Below are 22,280 nucleotides of genomic sequence, written 5' to 3'. Positions count from 1 at the left end.
TTTTATTCTTTAAGTTTATTGGGTTTCTGGTTCTGATCATTATAGTGAGAGATAATATTATATAGATCCCCAGCCAGGGGTCTCAGCTATGCACACAGAAGAATAAGCATAAGCATGCGGGCACACTTGAATGAAAGGTACATGTCCAGTAGTAACAAATAGGTCTGAAAAAGAAATTGGAAAATTCATAATAAAAGTAATGGCTTGAGTCTCCTTAGCAGCTGAAGTTTACAAGGTATTTGCCTAATGTGATGTGGTAGGAAAAACTGGATTTTAATGAGAGGAACTCAATTTTAATGGTTGCTTTCCCACTGTGCGAAGTTGGGCGAGTCTTTTAACTGGCCAGAGCTTTGGATTTCTCATCTGTGGAATGAATATAATAGAGAGTTCCTCTGAGGATCAAAAAATAACCTACATACAAAGCCTTTGGCAATTGTCAAGCATTGTACAGATTTCAGAGATTATAGAAATAGAGATTTCAGAAATTACTCTGAGATCTCAGAGTTTATTTCAGAAATGAAATAAGTATGGCATCAATAATTGTCTTCAGTCTGTGCTTGAGGAAACCAAGATGTGCCACAAGTAATGAGCAGCCAAACTGAAGCTGGACCCCAGGCTTCTGAGTCCAAATGTGGTGCTGTCTGTGCTAGACCATGCTATGTTTGAGCTACACCTGTACATCATTCGCAGGACACAGGTCTAGTAAATGATAGCCTAAACTGAATTTTAAAAACATTAAAAACATATAATTATTGATTTATTATTAGTAAGAAATTCTATTATTACAAGGTGACATTTACATTTGTGTTTTAATGCAGGTAATGAATTTGGGCATCCCGAATGGTTAGACTTCCCAAGAAAAGGAAATAATGAGAGTTACCATTATGCCAGACGGCAGTTTCATTTAACTGATGATGGCCTTCTTCGCTACAAGTTCCTAAATAATTTTGACAGGGATATGAATAGATTGGAAGAAAGATGTGGTTGGCTTTCAGCTCCACAGGTAAGCTCTTTACTCTGAATGCTGTGTTTTAGTCACCAATGATGAACATGCTTAGAATGGCGACCGATTTAAATCCATATGCAGGTCTTTTAAACAGCATTTGTTATTCAGTGCGTAGTGTCCTGTAACATACTTCAGGTTGTCAAAACATGCCACTGAAGTCTCTCCAATTGATAATGAAAATCTTAAACATAATGGCCTGCTTAGTTTCCTGGTTTGTTTGTTGTTACTATTTAAATTTAGTAATTTGTATTTTTATTGGTTAAAATAAACAATAAAAGTTCTGCAGGGAACCCATTTTGGAAATTGCTGTGGAAACATCTTAATTGTTTTGACCACTTTTTTATGTAAATAATTATGCTGCCATAAACTACTTTGACAACATGTAGATTTCTTTATTCCTTTTTTTTTCTCTTCTTTACTGGTCTCTAACTTGTAATTTCAATAGATGCCATTATACCTGCATGCTGTTTTGTATTTTTCATGAGACTGTCTGTCCTCTGGAATTAACGTCTCAGTTTTCAACAAATTTTAGAAAATGTAATTAACAAGTGAAAATTTTTTACAGGCTTCTTTTTTTCCTGGCAAAAATTAACATATAATACGTCTTTGTTATAATCCATTTACTTTATACTGGGGCTGTTTGAAATTACTGTTGATGTGTTTTTACTTTGGTGTCTATGATTCTTTTTTTTTTTTTAATGGCTGAGCAAAGGTATTTATATATTCAGTAAGATTTGCTCCATGACATGAATGCCCTAATCACGTTTCTTAGTAATGCTGTTTCCAGAAGAGAGAGCAAAATGATGCTCCTTTTCAATAGGAACAATGTTGAATACCAAAAGGCACCCCATTTACTCTAGAGCTTTAGTTCACATTTCTGAATTACCAAGAGTGCTGCTGATGATGATATGCATGGCAATAAGTCCTCTCAGAGCTCGGGCTGAGTGAGGATGGTGTTGGAAAAGCAAAGGCTTTTCACAGCCAACTGAAAATACATGATGATGAATAAAAGAAGAGAGTTTACAGATATAATTTCTTTTCAGACCTTATCTTTTTATTAAGAAAAAAAGTATTGTAATTGACTTTAGGTTGCCATTGAATCTGACAAAGTTGGGTAAAAATGGAAAATGGTTAAGAGAGTTATAATTTCAGAAACTACGTTAAAATAACAATGTTACATTGAATTTTGAAAAGTAATTTTATATACCTAACCGCAGTAAGCTGGAGACTAAAAGTCTTAAAGAAAATTCACTTGTAAGTAGATCTAATATATACAAACACTTTGTAGTATGTATAGGTACCATGGTTTTACTTAAAACCTGAGCCACAATACTAGTTCTCCATTTGAGCTATGAGGTCGGCAAGTGGCTGGTGAGCTTTGTATAGGCCACTAAGCAATTTTTGAGACTGTTCTTGGTTCACAGTTAGGTATAGCAAAATTGTAACATGTTCAAAAAAGTATAGTGTTCTGAAATACTCATTTTGGGTTTAATAAGCAGACTGTTGAGAAAGACGAAAACTAAGGTACTTGTAGCAGCATCTGGATATTATTTAAATGTAACACGTGTGTCAATTCTTGCAGGCCTATGTGAGTGAAAAACATGAAAGCAATAAGATCATTGCTTTTGAAAGAGCAGGTCTTCTTTTCATTTTCAACTTCCATCCAAGCAAGAGCTACACTGACTACCGAGTTGGAACAGCATTGCCAGGGAAATATCCTTTTTGTTACAAGTGAATATAACTGTCCACATTCACTTCTTTATTATATTATAGGACAAAAAAAAAAAAAAGACTAAGGTTGATCTTGATGACAGAAACATTGATTTTCCTCTTCTGAAAAATGAGGAACTTGAAACAGTTGATGGATAAATCTTTGCTCAGCTCAGTTATACTGAATTATTCCTAAGCTTCCTTTTAGCTTTAAACAGAGAGGTTAGTGCAGACGTGGTTCACATCAAAGGAAAGAGCTGTGGATCTTTCTGTCTTGAAGGTTTCAATACAGAGCCCTGCTGTCCAGGTCCCCACATCCACCAACACAGAAGACAGCAAATGTAAGTCTCCTGAGACAATAGCAGAGGCTCTGGACTTAGGGGACCAGGCTTTAAAAAGTGTAACTGAACATTTCTTAAATAACATTTCTTAAATGCTGTTTAGATCCAGTAAGCAATATGGGATACGGCTGTAGTTTTACTCTATGAAAATATTTTGTAAGTTACCTCTGAGACTTGTTTCCTTTCCTCCACTCGGTGGGAGAGAGCAAACAATAGTTGTGATGATAGCTTCCTTCCTTTTTCTGTTTCTTCCCCTAAAATTCAAGACATGGCATACCTTTGTAGGCCTGAATTGCTAAGAAGGCAAGGCAGGGGAGGTGTGAGCAATGGAAATAACCAGGGAGAATGTTGTTGATGTTCTCTGTGTATTCATTTACTCTTTCTTTCATGCATTTTGCAGATACTTACTGAGTACCTATTTACTGAACACCTCTGTGACGACTCTGAGCTAATTACTGTAAATACAGGAATTCTCCTAGCAGATACAGTCACTGCCCTCATAGAGCTTTTCAACTAGTAAAGGAGATAAACATTAGTCATTGTAAGTTTGATAATTATTACAAAGGAAATGTACAGTATATTTTAAAGACATATTACTAGATCCATGAAAAAAATGACAGATTCAAGACCTAGCAACAAATCAGCCCAATTTTTCCAGCATGCAGTAGAAATAATGTGCTTGTGCCCTGAAGCCCTAACAGTGATTAGCATCTGCTGCCTGAGCAAGGGGCCTGATGCCCACATGAAGTCCTATGTGTCAGCGTGTCTCCAGCTACAATAAAGAAAGCCTCCCACTCAGCTGGCTCAAATAATAAGGAAAATGTGTTTGTCACTTAACAAAAATCCTAAAGTCTAGTTTCCCCAGCACTGTGACAGTATCAGGTTCCCCAGTTCATTCTTTTTGCTTTCAGTTCTCAGGGTGCCAGCAATGTCCAAACGGTGGCCCCTGTTAATAATCATTAGGTAAGAGCCATGACTCCAAGTGTCACCCACCTTCAGACACAACAAAATGCAGACAGGTTTTTTTTGTGTGTATCTCTTCAACAGTGAAGTTACTTCTTTAGCAAAATTTCTTCCGTATTTTATTGACCAGAGTTGGGTCTTATATCTCCCAGAAAAATTTTCTAGGAAGAAAAATGATTATTACCATGAGTAGCTTAATCAGGAATTAGCCCCGAGCCTCAGGAAGACATCCCTTAGTAAAGTGGACACACCCAGACAGAATTTTACTCTGACAGTAAGAAGAAAAGAGCCAGGGCTTTTTAGTAAGTAGCCTGCAGCGTCTGTCACCACCTTGTGCTGCTCATGACATTGAGGGCAGAGAGAGATGGTGCCCTACTTTCTTCCCACCCAGCTCCACGTAACATCAGAGCATCTAGGAGAGGAGGCTATAGTTGTGACAGATAGCACAAATGTGCCCCAGTTAACCTACAGAATGTGCTGTGTTGTCTGTCTCTTTATGCCTACAAATAAATCAATGTGATGGGTTATCTACACTGAAGAGTACAGTACTATTCTGGGAAACAGATGTCCTCTTCGTTTCCATGAAAAAATCCAAACAAATACTAGACATGTAGCAATTTGTATGTGATCCTTCTCACCTCCAGAGTGCTAAAGTAATGCTCCTAGACTAAACCCTTCTATACTTGGTAGTGTAATATAATCAAACCAAAGTACATTTACAGAATACCTGGTGTCTACTGCAACCTTTATTATATCTTTGCAGCACTGTCCTTGACCCTTAAGTGGAGGGAAAGAGATGTATGAAACCCAAACTGTGATGTAAGTCTTAATGCAATAAATGGAAAGGGAACAAGGAGCAAGAATGTTCCATGGGAGAACAAAGGACAAGAAAAATGAAAAAATAAATGGCAGGGGAGGAGGGGAGAGATGCTGAGATTAAGACAAAGACTTTTAAGCCTAGATTTGGGAAATGGACAAGATTATAGCAGGAAAAAATGAAGAAAGCCATTTCAGCTATTAGAAATCATAGACTATTCTTAGATAATGGACAGTACAATGGATTAATTGGAGAATGATGACTATAGAAAGAAGTATTAAGAGATAAAGCTGAAAACATAGATGGAGATCACATAATAGAAGATTTTAATGCCATATTAATTAGTCTTTTTTCTATGATTTTATAGTGAGTTGCTGCAGGTTTTTGACTAGGGAGCTACTTGATAAAAATGTAGGCTTTAGTAAAAGTTCTCATGTACCAGTGTGTAAGGGAGCTTTCATGAGGAAAGAGATTGGAAGTACAGATATTAATTATGAGAAATTGCAGTACACGTAAAAGATAATTAGGGCATGAACTAAAATAATGGCAACAGAATAGAAAAAGTTTATGAAGCCCTTGTAGTAAAGGAACTCAGGATCTGTTTGAACATGGAGTAAAGAAGGGAAAATGTAAGGTTTTGCTTTGAACAATAGAAAGAATGCTGGTGGTATTATTCCTGAGGATAGCAAAGCCAGGAGAAGTAACCAGTTGGGGGGATAGAAAATATAAATTTGAGCAGGATGGTTGAATAGAACTCTCCAACGGTTGTCCTCCCTTCAGGAACACCAAATTAAACAACTATCCACATAAGAAAGTGCCTTCATAAGAACCAGAAATCAGGTTAGCAATCACAGCACTTCATTTTAACATTATTTCAAGCAAAGAGGCACAGAAGAGGGTAAGAAGGACTGTCTTGAATTCCCTATACCAACCCTCTCCCACGCCTTGGCAGCACCACGTGGGACATGGAAAGAGAGAATTTGTTTGCTTGGGGGAGGGAAAGCACAGTGATTGTGGGACTTTGCATTGGAACTCATTGCTGCCCTGTCACAGCAGAAGGCAACATGGGCAGAATTCAGCGAGCACCCACAAAGAGAGCCTTTAGCCCAGCCCTAGCCAGAGGGGTATTGTCTGTCCCAGCATTCGGAACCTAAGTTCCAGCTAGGCCCAGCACTGCACGCTAAAGTACCCTGGGGTTCCAGATAAATTTGAAAGTCTAGGCCACAAGGACTGCAGTTCCTGAGCAAGTCCTGGTGTCGTACTGGACTTAGAGCCAGTGGACATGGGGTACACAAGAAAGGAGAGGAAAGAGTGAAGAGGACTTTTTCTTATAACTTGGATACCAGCTCAGCCACAGTAAAATAAAACAGCAAGCAGAGACCTAAAGCCCCTATTTCAGGCCCCAGCTCTCAGAGGACATTTCTAGACACACCCTATGCCTTAAGGGAACTTGTTTCCCTCAAGGGAAAGACACAGCCCTGGCAGAATTCTTTACCTAATGACCGAGGTAAAGTAGCCAAGTAGCAATTGTCGCAGGCCTTTGATGAGACCCAGAACCGTGTTGGCTTCAGTTGTAACCCAGCACATTCCCAGATATGCATGCTGGCCATGAGAAGAGACTCCTTCTGCCTGAGGAAAGGAGAGGGAAGAGTGAAAAGGACTTTATCTTGCAACTTGGGGATCAGCTCTGCCACAGTAAAATAAAGCACCAAGCAGACTCCTAAAGTCTCCAGTTTTAGGCCTTAACTCCTAGATGGCATTTCTCAACCTTCCGTGAGCCAGAAGGGAACCCACTGCCCTGAAAGGAGAGACCTAGGTCTGGCACAATTCACCAACTGCTGACAAAGGAGCCCTTGGACTTTGAATAAACATCAGCAGTAGCCAGGCTGTGGTTGCCATGGCCTTGGGGTGATGGTGGCCATGGTGAGAGAGCCTCCTTCTGCTTGAGAAAAGGAAAGAGAAGAGTGAAAAGGACATTGCTTGCAATGTGGGTGCCACCTCAGCCACAGTAAAATATGGCATGAAGTAGGTTTCTAAAGTTCCTAGTGCCAGGCCATAGCTCCAGCATGGCATTCCTAGACCTACCCTGGGCCAGACGGGAACACACTGCCCTAAAGGGAAAGACCCAGGCCTGGCAGGATGCTCTCTCCCACCACTTGCTGACTAAAGAACCCTTGGCCTTTGAATAAACATCGCTGGTACCCAGGCAATAGTCACCGGAGACTTCGGGTGAGGCCTAGTGCTGTGCTGGCTTCAACTGGGACCCAGCACAGTCCCAGTGGTGTTGACAATGAACTTGCATGTTTCACCCCTTCCTCCAATTCCAGGCAGCTCCAGGATGGAGTGAGAGACGACCTTGGTTTGGGAGAAAGTAATGGAAGAGAACAAGAGATTCTGCCTGATAATCCGGTGAATTATCTCAGATCTTAACTAAGACCATCAAGGTAGTACCTCTATGAGTCAACAAGAGTGAAGCCCCTTAATATAGATACCACCGTAATGACTGAAGACTTAGATCACAACACCCAAGTCTTCAAATACTTAGGAAACCTTCCCAAGGACCAATATAAACAAGCCTGAGCTGTGAAGACTACAATAAATACCTAATTATTCAATGTCCAGACACTGGCAAACATCCACAAGCATCACTACCTTCCAGAAAATCATGACCTCACTAAACAAAGTAAATAAATCACCAGTAACCAATCCTGGAGTGACAGAGATAGGTGACCTTTCTGACAAAAAAAAAAAAAAAAGAAATAGCAGTTTTGAGGCATCTTGATGAAATGCAATGTAACAGAGAAGGAGTTCAGAATTCCATCAGATAAATTTAACAAAGAGATTGAAATACTTTTAAAAAAAACAAGCAGAAATTCTGGGGCTGACAAAGTCAGTTGACAAACTGAAGAATGCATCAGAGTTTCTCAACAGCAGAATTGATCAAGCAGAAAAATTAGGGAGCTTGAAGACAAGGTATTTGAAAATGCATAGAAAAGACAAAAAACAAAAAAGAATGAAGCATGCCTACAGGATCTAGAAAACAGCCTCAAAAAAGCAAATCTAAAAGTGATTGGCTTTAAAGCAGATGGAGAGAGAGAGAGAGAGATTGATTCAGTTAGAAGTTTATTCAAAGAGATAGTAATGGAGAACTTTCCAAGCCCAGAGAAAGATATCAATACTCAAGGACAAGAAGGTTATAGAACACAATGCAGATTTTACCCAAATAATACTACCTCAAGACATTTAAAAATCAATTTCCCAAAGGTCAAGGGTGAAGAAGGGATCCTAAAAGCAGCAAGAGAAAATAAATAACATACAAAGGAGCTCCAATACATCTAGCAGCTTACTTACCAGTGGAAACTTTACAGGCCAGGAGAGAGTGTCATGGCATACTTAAAGTGCTGAAGGAAAAAAAAAAACTTTTATCCTAGAATGTTATATCCAGCAAAAATATCCTCCAAATATGAAGGAGAAATTAAGACTTGCCCAGACAAACAAAAGCTGAGAGATTTTGTTAACACTAAAACTGACCTACAAGAAATGCTAAAGGGAGTACTTCAGTCTTAAAGAAAAGAATATTAATGAGCAATAAGAAATCACCTTGAGGCACAAAACTCACTGGTTATAATAAGTACACAGACAAATACGGAATATGATAAGGCTTCAATTGTGTTGCATGAACTAACTACAACAGCTTTTTAAGACATAGACATTATAATAAGATATAAATACAAACAAAAAGTTAAAATACTGGTGGGGGAAGTTAAAGGGTAGAGTTTGTATCAGTTTTTCTCTTTGTTTGTTTGTTTTTGCAATCAGAATTAAGTTGTCATCAGTTTAAAATAGTGGGTTATATGATGTTACTTGCAAGCCTCATGAGAATCACAAATCAAAAAGCCTTCCACACAGACAAAAAAAAAGGTGAAAAGCAAGAAATTAAAACATATCAGCAATCAGTTTCACAACAAGGAAGACAAGAAGGAAGACAAAAAAAAAAAAACAAACAAACCTGAAAACAAATAACAAAATGGCAGCAATAAATCCTTATCAGTAATAACATTAAATGTAAATGGACTGAACTTTCCAACCAAAAACATAGAGTAGCTTAATGGATAAAAATACAAGACCTAAATATCTGCTGCCTACAATAAACATGCTTCACCCATAAAAGTACTCATAGACTAATAAATAGAGAGATGGAAAAAGACATTCTGTGCAAATGAGAAGCATAAAACAGCAGGAGTAGCTGCATTGACATCAGATTATATAGATTTTGAGACAAAACCTATAAAAAGAGACAAGGTCATTATATAATGACAAAGGGTCAATTTGACAAGAGAATATAACAATTATATGTGCACCCCACACTGGAGCATCCATATATATAAAGCAAATATTATTAGAGCTAAAGAGAGAGATAGACCCCAATACAATAATAACTGGAAACTTCAATACCCTACTTTCACCTTTGGACAAATCTTTCAGACAGAAAATCAACAAAGAAACATGAGATGTAATCTGCACTATAGACCAAATGGACCTGATACATTTCATCCAATGGCTGTAAAAGGCATGTTGTCGTCAGCTCATGGAATATTCTTAAGAATAGACCATATGTTAGGCCACAAAGCAAGTCCTAAAACATTCAAAAAAAAAAATGAAATAATATCAGGCATCTTCTCTGACCAAAATGGAATAAAACCAGAAATGAATAACAAGAATAATTGTAGAAATTATGCAAACACATGCACATAAAACAATATGCTCCTGAATGGCCGTATACCAATGACCATACCAATCCATGGCTAGGTCAAGAAATAAATTACAAATCCCTATCAAAATACCAATGATATTCATCAAATAAATGGAAAAACAATCCTGAATTTTACTTGAACATAAAAGACCCAGAATAGCAAAAGTTATGTTGCACAAAAAGAAAAGAACTGGAGCGATCACATTACCTGACTTCAAATTATACTACAGAGCTATCGTGACCAAAACAGCATGGTAATGCCATAAAAACAGACACAAATACCAGTAGAACAGAATATAAAACCCAGAAGTAAATCCATGTATCTATAGTGAACTCATTTTCAACACAGGTACCAAGAACATACAATGGGGAAAGGACAGTTTCTTCAATAGATGGTGCTGGGAAAATTGGATATCCATGTGCAGAAGAATGAAAGTAGACCTCTGTCTCTCATCATATACAAAAAAAAAAAAAAAAATCAAAATGGATTAAAGGCTGAAATCTTAGACATAGTTTATGCCTAAACTAAGCATAGGCAATCAAAGCAAAAATGTACAAATGAGATGACAGCAAGTTTAAAAGTTTCTGCACAAAAAGTAAACAAAGGGAAGAGACAATCCACATTATGGGAAAAAATATTTGCAAACTATCCATCTGGCAAAGGATTAATAACCAGAATATATAAGGAGCTCAAACTATAGGAAAACATTTAATAATCTTATTTAAAAACGGGCAGAAGATCTGAATATATATATCTCTCAAAAGAAGACATACAAATTGCAAACAGGTGTATGGAAAGGTGCTCAGCATTACTGATCACGAAAGAAGTGCAAATGATACCTACAGTGAGAAATCTTCTCACCCCAGTTAAAATAACTTTTTTCCAAAAGACAGACAATAATGATCCTGGTGAGGATGTGGAGAAAGTAGAACCCGCATACACTGTTGGTGGGGTCGTCAATTAGTACAGCCAATATGGAGAACAGTATGGCGATTACTCAGGAACACTAAAAATATAACTGCCATGTGATCCAGCAATCCCTCTGCTAGGTATATACCCAAAAGTTATCAGTATATGGAGCAGATATTTGCACTCCCCTTTTATTGTAGCACTGTTCACTCTAGCCAAGATTTGGAATCAGCCTAAGTGTCCATCAATACACAAATGAATAAAGAAAATATGGTACATTTACACAACGGAATACTATTCAGCCATAAAAGGAATGAGATCCTGTTATTTGCAACAACATGGATGGAACTGGAGGTCGTTATGTTTAGTGAAATAAACCAGGCATAGAAAGACTAACTTTGCATGTTTTCACTCATTTCTGGAAGCTAAAAATTAAAACAGTTGATCTCATGGAGATAAGAGAGTAGAAGGATAGTTACCAGAGGCTGAGAAGTGTAGTGGGCTAGTGAGAGGGAAATGGAATGCTTAATGGCTGCAAAAGCATAGTTTGACAGAACGAATAAGACCTAATATTTGATAGCACAACAAGGTGACTACAGTCAACAGTAATTTATTCTACATTTTAAAACAACTAAAAGTGGAATAGGAATGTTTGTAACACAAAAAAGGATAAATGCTTGAGATGATGGATGCTCTATTTACCCTGATGTGATTATTACATATTGTATGCCTGTATCAAAATATCTCTGGCACCCCGTAAATATATATGCCTACTATATACTCATAAACATTTTAAATTTTAATTAAAAAATTATTTCATCATTGTCAACAAATGGAAATGTATAGAGTTTTCCATGATGATATTTAGGAGAAAAATCTTGGGGCAAGCTATAAGGATCTATCTAAAATATATTAATATATTAACTTTAACAAGTAGTGAATATTATGAAAGCATACATAGTAATATATGTATTATATTTATATTATATAGTATAGGGTATTACTGTGAAGCCTATAAGTCAGTAAGACCCCCAAATGTTAATTTATATATACTGACACAGAATTACACTATATTTGAAAGCCTGGTTCGGTTTTGAAAATCTTGACACAAATTCGGTCTTTTTGAAATTTAGTTATCTGCTTAAACGTCTATAGGTACTTGTTAACACGAAAATTTTCTACTTAAATAAATACTGAATGTTTTTACATAAGTCACCTCTTTTGGAAGCTGTACTCGTTATAAGTTGAAATGATACAGACATTGGAAAACTGAGCCATGTCTTTATAGAAATTATAGTTGGATCCTCAGTCATCTATTTGGTCTCCAAGAGAAACATGAAGAAACCTTGCTGACCTGTTTCCTACATTGTGCCTGCTACAGATTTGTGCCCACTTGGACCTTATTCTTACCACCCATCTCTTCCATGTCTTTCTGTTAACAAGTAGTAAATTCACGTATGTCGTTGCTTTCTCTGAGAACATTTCCATTTTAATAATTCTCTTTGAATCCTCACAAAGTATCGAAGATGTAATGGTCTATATAGGTGGTGGGAGAATTGTATATCATGTTTTTTACTTCATATATTTTAAGTTTTGGGGAGCGGGAAGGGAGCAGGAGCGCATTTCCAACGTAATTTACAACACACCTTCTAATTAAGTATATTTTAATAACGCCAGCCATAACTCTGAGATTGAAATCACAACATCTTCCTTTTGTGAGGGACTCTGCTCCACCCTCCCAGTTCAGTGCAGAAGTCCCATCTAGAAATTTCTTACAAATAATCATCTGTTATTCGAATACTTTGCAGTGCCAGGAATATCACTATTTCACAAGATAAACAGTATTATTTTTTAATAGTTAAAAATGTTACCTTAAAATCAATGCATTAATTCTGTACTCTGGGGCTAACACCTGTTCTATGTGCCAGCTATTCAAATCAGAAAGGTTTTTAACATGCTTCTTAGATTACCACCTCTCCCTGGTTTTTCCTCTTCCAGACCAGATACCACTAATTTCTTAAATAAATTCTCATGATACTTTCCAGACGTCTTACCATTGCATCTCCCTTATCAAAATGCACCCAGCATTGTTCACAATCCTCCTACACTAACAGCAGAGTATTCTAGATACGGTCTGGCAAGTATGACATACAGAGCCCCATTACTTTCCTTTATCGTGATGCTACTCTCTTATTCATATCATTAAAGTTACATCAGCTTTCCTGGCAGCCATCACATTTTCCTTTCCCATTGTATTTGTACCCAAATAAAAATCTTGAGTTTTTCTTTTGTATCCTAGTATTATGTCATATCTTCATTTTTCTTTATTCAGTTAATAATTTCAACCTAAAACCCTAAATTTAACATTAAACATGAAAAAGTACAATGTTAACTTTGACCCTCTAACATATTAGAAAAGATAAAAGAGTATTACAGGACACTTCTCTGTCATTAATCTGTTAGGATTGTAGCATCTCCAATAGATGGATCTCTCCTTTTAACTTTTTGTTGTTCCAAGCTTAGCTTTAAGGTCCCTTTTTCTTCTCTCTTGCATTTTTGTGTCTCATTTGTTTTTGGCCCTTTATCTTTCTGACTTTTTTCTTCTTCTTTTAACCTACAGTGTAGCTCACTATTATAGAATGAATTCAGATATACAAAGTATTAAAGAATAGGATTTCAATGGTATATTTTCTGTCTTTGGCAAAATATTCTATGCCATTGGTATTTCTAACTACTGAGCAAGTAAATTGAATACAGATTTTTACTGTGAAGAGTCTACAGTGACAAGATTGCATGTGTTAATCGAGTAACAAAATTCATCAAATTTTTAATTCCCTGGGAAGCAAGATGTGGTGCCAGAACAAATTTAACTTTTCTAAAGAAGCCACTTAAACTTCCTCTGTTACTAGGAAATATAGTCCTGCTATAGGTAACATGTCTGAATTTTTGAGCAGTTCCATTTTTTTGAATCTGTAGATCTTGTATGTCAACTAGCAAGACATCAACTTTCACTCAAATCTGTGGAGAATAGATGGTGACTGCCATCCCAAAAACTGTTGGAAGGGGAGCCGTTTTGGAGGTAATGCCGGGCAAGGTAGAAGAAACACTTTAATGATGCTTTTAACTATCTCTTCAAAATAAGAGGATACCTTTGGAAAACTGAGAGGCAAGACGGATTTGTATCAATAAGGCTTTGAATGTGGCCTTTATGGTGACTGCCAAAGCACATCTTATTGTTTCTGCAATAGAATCTACAGCCATATTCTAGGAAAAAACCAAAAAACAAAACAACAGCAACACCTTTTACCTATATACTCTCACATTTGTCTTTGTAGCTGCTAATCTTTAGTGTAATAATGACCAACATTCTTTAATACAATAGATAGAAATGTGGGTAATGCTGAGACCTAAATGTACTTAATAAATAGGCAGGTTTCATATTTCATGCTTAGAAAGATAAAATACATTTTCCTGATGTGTGATATTCACTGAAGTTTTCACATTGTTTAGCTGTAAAGAAAGGAACATAGTGCCTTTTATATCATCAGAATCATTATTAAATTTCTTTAGTGGCATTTCTTCACCTAGGACATTATCAAGTTGTCATTAAATCAGAAAGAAAACTATGTTCCCAAGGCCAGAGTGCTCTTTCAAATCCATTTGAATAATACAAATGATTATACCACATTTTAAATGATGTGGGGAGAATGTATTAGGACCCCTCTTTTGCGGGCCTTCTATTTGCTACTCATTTGTATAAAGTATTCATTTTAATATAGTATAGTAATAATGAAAAAGTTTGAAACATTGCTATAATTACCAAAATGTGATGCAGAGACATGAAGTGAGCATATGCTGTTGGAAAAACAGCACCGACAGAGTTGCTCAACCAGGGTTTCCACAAACTTTCAATTTGAAGAAAAACGCAGTATCTGAAAAGCACAATAAAGTGAAGTGCATAAAACAACCTGTGACTGTATTTCGGACCACACTATAAGGCAGGTTGTAGACTGAGGCCTTTAGTTAACTGAAGGCTTTCCTTCAGCCCATGGCAGGTAAAGGTTAAGCAGTGTATTCCACAGCCCATGTTCTTTCTGTTACACGCTGGTTCCTCTTTCTGTTCCCAGAGTATGTACATGTGGTTGGGGGTGGGAGCAATGGTGGTATTATTGATGATTTATTTCTCTAATGTTCAAAATAATTTTGAAAATACTTCTGGGAATATAGGTAGAAGGAGAAACTTACATACAGACTTATGGCCCAGGCAGTTTTCTTTCTAATCAACTCACTTTTCTCACTGCCCTGCCATAACCCGTGACAAATTTGTCCCCAGAAATTCTTCTTAATGATCTTTTTTTGCCATCTTCCACAAGAAGAAAAATAATTTTAAAGCAAAACATACATACGAAGGTCAATTATTGTGATTTTTTTTCTATATTCTAGAGTAGAATATGAAGGTATCATGGTTCTATTTTCAGAGTTTAAGTTAATACATGATATACAATATAAATTTAAAACCTCCCAGCTTATGTATAAGGTATTTGTGTTGGTATATCAGATAAATATCATTCTGAGACCACAAACAACACAAGAATCAAATGTTTAAGTTATTTATCAGCATACTATTGAGGTGGGAGTAGAAATGGTAGTGTAGTAACAGCCCCCTTTCCAAATGGCATTTCAAACTCTTACAATGTTGACATGCTAAGAGGAGTGGTCACGAAGTATGGCTTGTGAAGAATATGTGAATCTAGGACAAAATCTTTAAACCCAAGGGAGCAGAGGTATAAATAGTTGAATTTGAGCTGAGATTGTTGAAATATTTTCATTAAGCCACTGCAAGATGCACTTTTTAAAATGTAAATTCATACTCTGACATTTGCAACCTGTACACAGAGTTTCTAATAAGCAAATAAGGTCACTTGGATGATTTACTGGAGTGTGATTGCTGAAGGCAGAGATGTTGCTGTGAGTTGCTTGGTTTACAGAAGGCTTTGAAGTGTGGTGATGTAACACTCTATGTTTATGAGAATCTATGCTTTATGCAACAAATAAAAACAAAGGACTTAATTTAGGATTCGCTAACTACCACATTCTATCCAGATTATATATGTAAAGGTTAATTTCTGGTCTGACTAAATAGAGCATCTCAACTTTCTAGTTTTCCAGGTTGTAGATACTTTGGTAAAAAGCAAATTCAAGGTTTTCTCCAAAAGTTTGACACAGTGACTTTCACCAGATACAAGCATGTTTCTTTTTCCTTTATGTTATGCTGCAATTTATTGATGATGAGCTTTATGAGAGCTGAGACAGATGATCCTACTAACAATTTTATATTTAATATAGGTCCTCCTATTTAAAAATAGCTTCGTAATGAATGTATGCTCATTGCTTAGGTTCACTTTCTTTAGTTTTGAAATGACAATACTTTTAAACATAGAGGTTCTTTTAATCATTTTTTTCACTGCTAAACACTGTCTAACAATCCCTATGATTTAATGATAATGACAGACCAGTACCCTCCCCTCCCTTGGTCATAAAAAGCCTATGATTTAGCTTCATTTCTCTACCCGGGAGTTAGGGATGAATCACCAAGTAAGAAAAATATTTTGCATGATTAAAATATTGCAACGCTGTAACACTTTTAGATTGCCCTAATGTGTATTCATAAGATTATAGGCAGTAATGAATAATGAGTAAGCCCTTACTGCACACAGATGTATTTAGTTTTGGGATTTTTTTCTTGAAGGGGGTTCAGGGTCCTGTTTTGAATAGCCATCACAGTGCTGTCCAATATTTAACAGCATTTCTGTTTTTTTTTGTTTCATAGCTCAGTTGTGCAGTGATGGTCTCTTCACTTCAGAAACCATCTAACAATAGCCCAGTCAAATTTCTGTCTTCTGTTTCTTGCCCTTCTGGAGGAAAAATAAATCAGAAATGTTATTATAACCTTTAAAGGTAGTGCATAATCACCTAGTAATAGTATCCTTCATTGGGGTGGGTAGGGGGAACATTTGTGCCCAAGGTGATCATTTTCACCAGCTTTAAAAAAGGAGATACTATTATGTGTTTGTAGACTTCAAGATGAATGATAAGACAGAGAATTACCCATATATCAACAATGATCTGTTTACTTAGAATACACTAGGCACCTGTAAACAGAGAGCTAAATCTCTGATAGGAGGATGTATAGAGGGTTGATGAACTGATAGATGGACTGACAGATGGAAGGATGGATGGATAAATGGAGTATGTAGCTACCTAGTGGTGAAATAACTCCTGAAGGTTTAAAATTATGTCATTAAAACACAAATAGTACTAAAATGATTTGCTTCTCGCTTAAAACAGTAATCAAATCATATAAAAATTGATAAGGTATTATCAATAAAATACACCATAATTTTATAGAATTCACAATTAATATATTATACTATGATGTGCTTGCTGAGCAGATGTTCATAATAAGATCTACCATCTCTTATAAATTTATATGTTAGGCTCTCTGAAAGCACTTTACAGTCATTACCACATTAGCTAACCATTTCTTTTCCTGGACTGCAAATATGGAAGAAGGCAGTCTACAGGCATACCTTGGAGATAGTGCAGGTTTGGCTCTAGACCATTGCAATAAAACAAATACTGCAATAAAGCAAGTCACATAAATTTTTTGGTTCACAATACATATAAAAGTTGTGTTTATACTATACTGTAGTCTAATAAGTGTGCGATATTATGTCTAAAAAAAGTACATGCCATAATTTACAAATACTGTATTGCTAAAGGATGCTAATGATCATCTAAGTCTTCTGTAAGTCATAATCTTTTTGCTAGTGGAGGCTCTTACCTTGATGTTAATGACTCCTGACTGATCAGCATGGGGTTTCTAAAGGTTGTGGTGGCTAAGACGATGATGAAGTTTGTCACATGGATTGCCTCTTCCTTTTATGAAAGATTTCTCTGTAACATGTGATGCTGTTTGGTAACATTTTACCCACAGTAGAACTCTTTCAAAATTAGAGTGAATCCTCTCAAACCCACCACTTAGTTGATAAAGATTACCTACATTTATATTATATTCTAAATAATTTGTTGCCATCTCTAGCACCTTCACCAGTAATAGATTCCATCTCAAGAAACCATATTCTTTGTTCATCTGTAAGAAACAATTCCTCATCCATTAAAGTTTTATCATGAGACTGCAGCAATTCAGTCACATCTTTAGGTTTCACTTCTAATTCTAGTGATCTTGCTATTTCCACTGCATCTGCAGTTAGTTCTTCCACTGAGGTCTTGAATTCCTCAAAGTCATCTATGAGAGTTGGAATTAACTTCTTCCAAACTCCTATTGTGTTGATATTTTAACCTCCTCCCATGAATCACAAATGTTCATAATGGCATCTAGAATGGTAAATCCTTTCCAGAAGATTTTCAATTTACTTTGCCGAGATTCATTAGAGGAATCACTGCTTATGACAGCTATAGTCTTACAAAATACATTTCTTAAATAATAAGAGTTGAAAGTTGAAATTACTTCTCGATCCATGGGGTACAGAGTTCATGTTGTATTAGTTGGCTTGAAAACAACGTTAATTTCCTTGTACATGTCAGTCAGAGCTCTTGGGTGACCAGGTGCTTTCATCAATGAGGTAATATTTAAAAGGAATTTTTTTTCTGGGCAATAGGTCTCAAGCTTGGGCTTATGGGCTCAGTAAACCATGCTATAAACAGACATGCTGTCATCCAGGCTTTGTGGTTACATTTATAGAGCACAAGCAGAGTAGACTTTAGTATAATTCATAAGGGCATTGGTTTTGGAAACGATAAATGAACGTTGGCTTCAACTCAGTCACCAGCTGCATTAGCCCATAACAAGAGAGTCATCCTTCTCTTTGGAGCTTTGAAACCAGGCACTGTCTTCCCAGTAGTTACAAAAGTCCCAGATGGCATCTTTCAATGGGAGCCTGCTTCATCTACATTGAAAATCTATTGTTTAGTGTAGGCACCTTTATCAATATCCTAGCTAGATCTTCTGGAGGACTTGCTACAGCTTCTAGATCAGCGCTTGCTACTTCACCTTAAACTTTTATGTTATGAAGATGTCTTTATTCCTTAAACCTTAAGAACTAGTCTCTCCTGGCTTTAAACTTTTCTTCTGCAGCTTCCTCACCTCTTCCAGCCTTCACAGAATTGAAGAGAGCTAGGGCCTTGCTGGATTAGGCTTTGACTTAAGGGAATGTTGTGGCTAGTTTGATCTTAGATCCAGACCACCATAAATTTCTTCGAATCGGCAGTAGGCTGGTGTTCACTTTCTTATCACTTATGTGTTCACTAGAGTAGCACTTCGTATTTCTTTGAAGAACTTTTCCTTTGCATTCACAGCTTGGCTAACTCTTTGGCATAAGGGACTTCGCTTTCGTCCTGTCTCAACTTTGAACATGCCTTCTTCACTAAGCTTAATCATTTCTAGTTTTTTATTTAAAGTGAGAGACATGCCACTCTTCTTTTCACTTGAACTCCTAAAGGCTATTGTAGGTTTATTAATTGGGCTAAATTCAAGAGGGTCTTAGACAATAGGGAGGCCCAAGAAAAGGGGAAGAGACAAGAGAACTGCCAGTAGGTTGGAGGAGTCAACACACACGTTTATTAAGTATTTGTTAAGTTTGTGGTTGTATATGTGCATGATTTGTGGTGCCCCAAAACAATTATAATAGTAACAACAAAAGTCACTGGTCACAGATCATCATCATAGACATAATGATGATGTAAAAATAATATAATTATGAATAAACAGACATGTATTAATACATATTAATAATGAAACAGTTTGAAATAATGAAAGAACTACCAAAACGTGACACAGAGACACAAAGCGAACACATACTATTGGAAAATGGCGCCAATACACTTGCTGGATAAAGGGTTGCCACAAATCTTCAATTTGTAAAAATGTGTATTTGTAAAGTGCAATACAGTGCCGTAAAACGAGTTATGCTGGTGCAGTAGTATCATTGGCCTGAAAGATTTCACATTGAGCCTTTCCTTTTAAAGTTAGGCTTTACTTAATTTATCCAAAATATATGTTTTTTTCTATTTAAAAAATAAATAAGTCATCTTTATACCTGATACCAGTGTTTTTTAAATAGAGCATTCTATGTCTAAACTAAATTTCTAACATGGATGTTATATTACTTTTCCTTCTGTTCAGTAAAAATTAACTTTTTCAATGAGTATCTCCTGCCTGCCTAAGTGAGATATTATTCGTGTTTCTGACATTTTCCATTAAGCTCTTCTTAATCAGAATCTCACAGGATCAAACTGAGTGGTCAGTGTTTTATTTATATAAAAGTATTACTTGAGTATCCCAGATGATTTCTGAAAATTAAGGCATGATATAATTACTGGCTTGCTAAAATTACCTAAGGGCTCCTAAGCATTTTTGAAAGCTACAACCAAAATAAGTTTCTGTTTCTCAGAGAAAATTGGAAATATTAGAGCCATAAACAGTGTGTTCTTGGAAGCAGTGGATTCAGTTGTAATCATGTGTAAGAACCATCTCTATTTCTATTAATGTAGCTCCTCTTGGCCTAATGATGGGAAAATGCATAATTAATTCCCATAAATAAGAATTAATTTGCAAGATTAATTATGGTTATTTTTTGTAGTTATGTGGTATCAGCTGTTGAATAAGGAAAGTGTTTCGATAATATCAAATAAAATTATTTAATTAACATATAACTTAATGAAGTGATTACACTCAGTACCTTTTATTGTCACACAATGATCATTTTATTTCAAGAACATTAATTAAGATGAAAAATTATATTTGTATGTAAAGTTATAAACATTACTGTGTGTGTGTGTTTTCTCATGTGTTCTTTACTATTTAGGGAGAGAGCCAATTTTCACTTTGTAGGCTTCCCTACTAACATCTTTCCTTTTTTCCAGCTAAAGAGAACAAAGGAAAAATACTCTTCTCTGGTAGTAGCATTATTTTCTAATTCTGAAACATTATTTTCTTCAGTTTGTTCTCTTATTCTAACATTTCTGTTTCCCATTGACTCATGTAACACAGGTCTCCAGAGATAATAGGTATTTCTTGTTCTTATATTTGTAAACAAAGAAATTTGCTCTCATTGCAAGGATAGTGGTTAGGAGCTTGTGCTCTAGAATATGACTATCTGAGGTTCAAGTTCCATGTCTACCACTTAGTTTTGTTTTGAAAATAACCTGTTTCTTGGTTATTCATCTCTAGAACACCTACTCATAGAATTGTTGTCAGAATTAAATTAGTTAATGTGCATGCAAGGCTTAACAACAGTGTCGCCTGCGTTTGAGCTTAGCAAGTGGTAAGGGTAATGGACATCCTTACTGTCATCTTCTTCTAAAAATGCATTAGAAATTTTACAATAAAAGGGAATTTTCATAAAAATGAAAGACAAGTAGGTACTAATCCTGTCTGTTGTCTTCACCCTCTTGTCCTACTTTTTGTTTTGTTTTTGATTTTTGTGTTTTCGCATGTCCTAGTTCCCATTTCACCACGACACGGTGATTCCTTTCAGTCCTTTCACACCACTGGAATCGAAACTCTTCTGTTCCCTATTAAACCCCTCCTCACTCTTGTACTATTTGCCCATCTTTCTTTCTTATTTCCCTTTCTCTGTATCCTGCAGCACTGTCTTGATTTCTTTTTCTTTCCACCCATTCTTTGTGTTATCTTGTGTTTTTTTTAGATCTAAATCCATGTATTCATTTTCCTTGTGCTTTTCCCTGAAAAATTCACCCACCCTTCAGCTATTAGCTCTATGAAGATGTTCCCTAATGATTCTCCCCACCTTGACCTATGCCCTATTCACCAAGCAGTGGGCAGTTTTATGATGTTTAATAACTCTTAGGCAAAACTGGGCAGCATGGAATTATAAATTTTTGAAACTGAAAAACTCTAGTATAACCTAGCTCAGCCCATTCAAATTAAACAAAATCACTTGGGTTAAGATATCTATAAGCTTATTTTAAGAGATCAAAATGAGTACCAAAAGTTAAATTTGCATGGCAATTTACAATATGTGAATACTTTGATTTACATTAACCCACCTATCCTCACATCATCTCCAGTGATACTGGTTAGGCAAGCATTTTTTGTCTGTCCTCAGTCTACATTTGGGGATCAGAAAGATTTATAATTTTCACAAGATCGTATTTCTAGTAATTGAATAAATGTGATTTAAATCTAGTTTCTGTAAATTCAGTACAGTTTGACATTTGGTCACCAGGTAATTCATCTTTTTGTTGCCCTCTAGAAATGCCATTGAAGTACATGAAGTGTGTCTCACTAATTTTAGTTTTTTTCTCGATTTATATTTGTAGAGTTTAATGATGCCTTTGACTAAATGTTTTTCTGCAGTGTAATACTATCCTGGTTTCTGACACTCAAAAGCACAGATGAATGTAAGTGGAAAAATTTTTTCAACTATATATATATTTTTTTAAGTTCTACTTTTATTTAGATTTATAGCATACATGTACACTTTTGTTACATGAGGTTCTTTGTTTGTTTTTTGTTTTTGTTTTTGTTTGCATGTTGCGAATTTTGGGTTGTAAATGATCCTATCAGCCACGTAGTGAGCATAGGTAGCTTTTCAGACACTGCCTGTGTCCCACTCTCCCGGCTCTGGTAACCCGCAGTATCTATTGTTTTCATCTTTATGTCCATATGTACCCAATGTTTAGCTCCCACGTATAAGTGAGAACATGCCGTATTTGGTTTTCTGTTCCTGTGTTAA

At 36.1% G+C, this 22,280-nt stretch overlaps 1 protein-coding gene and 1 long non-coding RNA gene across 2 annotated transcripts in view; both read left to right on the top strand.

Annotated features, from left to right (window-relative positions):
- The window catches only part of GBE1 (1,4-alpha-glucan branching enzyme 1), a 274,655-nt gene that overhangs the window by 230,001 nt on the left and 22,374 nt on the right, over positions 1–22,280 (top strand). The window contains 2 exon segments of the mRNA XM_010356067.2: positions 819–1,003; positions 2,589–2,719. Coding sequence (XP_010354369.2) covers positions 819–1,003; positions 2,589–2,719 — 316 coding nt within the window.
- On the top strand, positions 2,807–21,945 carry LOC115900041. The gene is made up of 4 exons (XR_004059730.1): positions 2,807–3,057; positions 3,458–3,598; positions 13,477–13,579; positions 21,865–21,945. It is a non-coding gene; the product is annotated as an uncharacterized LOC115900041 (long non-coding RNA).

The sequence above is a fragment of the Rhinopithecus roxellana genome, chromosome 1 (assembly GCF_007565055.1).
Source record: "Rhinopithecus roxellana isolate Shanxi Qingling chromosome 1, ASM756505v1, whole genome shotgun sequence".
NCBI classification, from domain to species: domain Eukaryota; kingdom Metazoa; phylum Chordata; class Mammalia; order Primates; family Cercopithecidae; genus Rhinopithecus; species Rhinopithecus roxellana.
The sequence above is the reverse complement of the archived record's forward strand: the minus strand, read 5'-3'. Positions and strand labels throughout refer to the sequence as shown.